General features: G+C 39.5%; 1 protein-coding gene across 1 annotated transcript in view; it reads left to right on the top strand.

Moving 5' to 3' along the window:
- The window catches only part of FGFR1OP2 (FGFR1 oncogene partner 2), a 31853-nt gene extending 29513 nt beyond the window's left edge, over positions 1-2340 (top strand). Inside the window, exons 5-6 of the mRNA XM_063446694.1 lie at positions 160-273; positions 1773-2340. Of these exons, the coding sequence (XP_063302764.1) occupies positions 160-273; positions 1773-1907 (249 nt within the window). The 3' untranslated portion in view covers positions 1908-2340. The remainder of the gene's footprint in view (positions 1-159; positions 274-1772) is intronic.
- The last annotated feature ends 742 nt before the right edge of the window (positions 2341-3082 follow it).

The following is a 3082-nucleotide window of genomic DNA, read 5'->3' on the forward strand; positions in this document are numbered from 1 at the left end:
AACTCTATTAATGATTAAATTTACATGATTGATCTACTTTAACCTTGTTTTTCACTGAATTTATTCCTGCAGGCAGTAAACATATTTGGGTAATATAAAGCTTTCCATGAGTTTTGCAATCTGTGTTTATTCCACAATCTGTTTCACGATTTCCATCAGGATTTACAGACCCATGTGGAGAAAATCCATGAGATGACGGCAGTTATAAAGTGCGCCATCGAAATTGATGATCAGGAAGGGAACATGGAATATGATCGAATTCTAAAACTGGAGGTGAGGAAGCACACAGTTTGCTGCCTAAAACACAAACAACACACTGCGTCGGGGAAAGAAAAACTGAAATGTGTTTGTTTCTCCTCCTTTTCTTAAGCTGAGTGACAGGTGTAAAGGACTGAACTTCTAATAATGATTGACATGGTGGTGATCTCTGCATTCTAGCGTCCTTATCCTGGTATATTGTGAATACATTTGGTAATTTCTTCCCCATCATGGTTTTATATCTCAAGGCTGAGAATTCCTGTGTTGGTTTACCAGAAGCCTTCCCCCAGCATCAGACCACCATTACTGGCTGTCTGGGCAGTATTCAGAGCTGCAGACGGCCTCTTACTTAGGATTGTGGTTCCCTGACACATGAGTCAGCCCAACAACAGTTACTGATTGGCCCCTGTGCGGTCTGATCACTTTGGGAGCTGTCAATCACATGGTAAATGACAAAGGTGTCAAAATCTGAGAAAGGCCCACGTGGGGGTATTGCTGTAGTCAGCGGCAGCTGCAGAATTTATAGCTGGGGTCTGCAAAGTAGTAGAGGACACCCTCAAGCTATGAAATTCCATGTCGAAAAGAAAAAAGTTTGAATGAGAAACACAAATCGCGAGGTTTTGTGACAAAAAATGTTAAATGAAACGCTCACTGATCCGGGCTAAATACTCAGCATAATCTGCTTTATCCATAGATATATCGCTGTGTAGTGGTTTTGGATCTTGTGTTATTGCCTAAAACTACATTTAGCAACCGTTTTGTTTTTAAATAACACAATTCACCCTTTGCAACGTTTGTCTTTTAATGGATGAACAATAATGAAGTATTGGAAATAGAAGTAATTATGTTTTTTACAATATAATATTTCAATCATCCTTAATGGGTTATGCCTAATTATTGGGTATTAGAACACTGTTCTGATCCCTAAAATATGATCTGTGGTAGTTGTGGCTACTTTGGAAGAGAGAGCATTTCGATTACAGTGGAACAAAGACTTAGAGGTGCCAGAAGACATTTACAAAAGGGTTAGTTTTATTTTTCTTATCTCACAAAAACACACACTTGTTAAATATAGGGGGATAAGTAACCAAATGAATCCAGGGAAATAATGGTTGCCTTTTTACGGTGTCAGTACTGTGGCACTGATGTAATAGTTTAGTGCATTTTACAGGGGAGACTGCATGATGCGTGTAAACACTGCCGAGAGCCATCACAGGAGGCATTCCCCAAACTGCAGTATCCATTTCTACCACTAGATGGCAAGAACTGACATTAGCCGTTTGTGGCCTTTGACCAGGGGTGCCCAAAATGTAGATACCTAGCAGTGGTAGAACTACAGCTTCCATGATGCTTTGTCATTCTAAAGCCCTGCAAAGCATTGTGGTAGTTGTAGTTCTAAAACATCTGAGAAGCTACCTTTTGGGCACCGCTGCCTTAAACAAACTCACATTAAAGTAAAGGTTGTGATTTCACTTTGGCAAGAGATTTGAGGATTATTGTCTTTTTCATTACAGCAAGAAAATAAGGGATTACGGGAAATCCTTCAGATAACGCGAGAATCCTTTCTAAATCTACGAAAAGACAACCCGGAAACCACATCTGTGGCTGTTGTCATCCCAGGGACTGACCTGAGTTTACGGAAAAGCTGAAGCTGTTTTGTGCACTCTGGGCCTCAGACTGTGTGGAACTGTTATGATGGGCATCAGCAAATCAATGTGACTGCACCCCTTTATTTAAACCGGATACGGTACATGGACTTACATCCCCAGTTTAAGAAGGTGCATTATATCTGCCAATCATTGCATAGATAACTCAATATTTTATTCCCCACAAAGCGTGAATTCTAAAAGTACTATTTTTTTAAGAAATATCTGAATATTTTATAAAACATGCAAAGGACGGTCAGATTCTATTCAGGCTGTTAATTCATTACATTCCTTTAAGTATTTCTGCTGGTGTAATCCGTTCTTTTTTGTGTGATTGTGATCAGTCCGTGCTGGTAGAAAGCGAGCTTACACTGGCCACTGACATCCTTTCATCGTTACCTCAATAAAATTGATGGAGTTTGTGAATACATACTAACCAAGTGATGTCTCAAACTTTTTTTTTTTTGGTGAAGAATTGCATTACATCAATGCTTTTACTTCTGTAGCATCACGTAGGTCTCAGTTTCATCCTGTGGTAGGAGGCTAAATTCCCCACAACCTCCTACGCTCCTGTGCTCGGGGATCAAAGAGGTTTTCTTACACTAGGTAAAGACAAGGTAATTCCTCCCTACTACGCTAGATGCTATAAAGTCTTAGGGCCCTAATAGAGTATGGTAATATAAGGTGACGCTAGTCTATGCCAGGGAACAGTATGTGGTTTTGTAGCATTAATTAGAATGAGTCAATCAGCAGACATTGCTTTGTGAACCGTTTAACCACACTGAAAGGCGTTTTAATAATAAGTGAGTTAAACAATTTTTTTTAGGTCACAGAGTGGAGTGAATATGTTGCACATGTGACAAGCAGAGTTTCACTTTTCACCTTGTGTTTGTGGTCAGGCCTCTAAAGAAAGGTGTGAAATGTACTCGGTTTACAGATACTGAAATCACAATCCTAACTAAGCAGAACTCTTACTGCCTCTCTAAACGCTGAGAACCCGTCTGTCCATCACGGTAATCTACTGACAATATTACGGTGGCCATACAACATCTCTGCAATCTTTTTATTCAATTTATCAAAATCTCTTACATGCTGCCATTGCATTGTTAATTCACAGTGGGTTTTCTGAAGAAAACAAAAGAAAAAAAAATATCGAACAGGGACCAATGTACAGAATC

Source organism: Pelobates fuscus, chromosome 3, assembly GCF_036172605.1.
Source record: "Pelobates fuscus isolate aPelFus1 chromosome 3, aPelFus1.pri, whole genome shotgun sequence".
In the NCBI taxonomy this organism is placed as follows: Eukaryota; Metazoa; Chordata; class Amphibia; order Anura; family Pelobatidae; genus Pelobates; species Pelobates fuscus.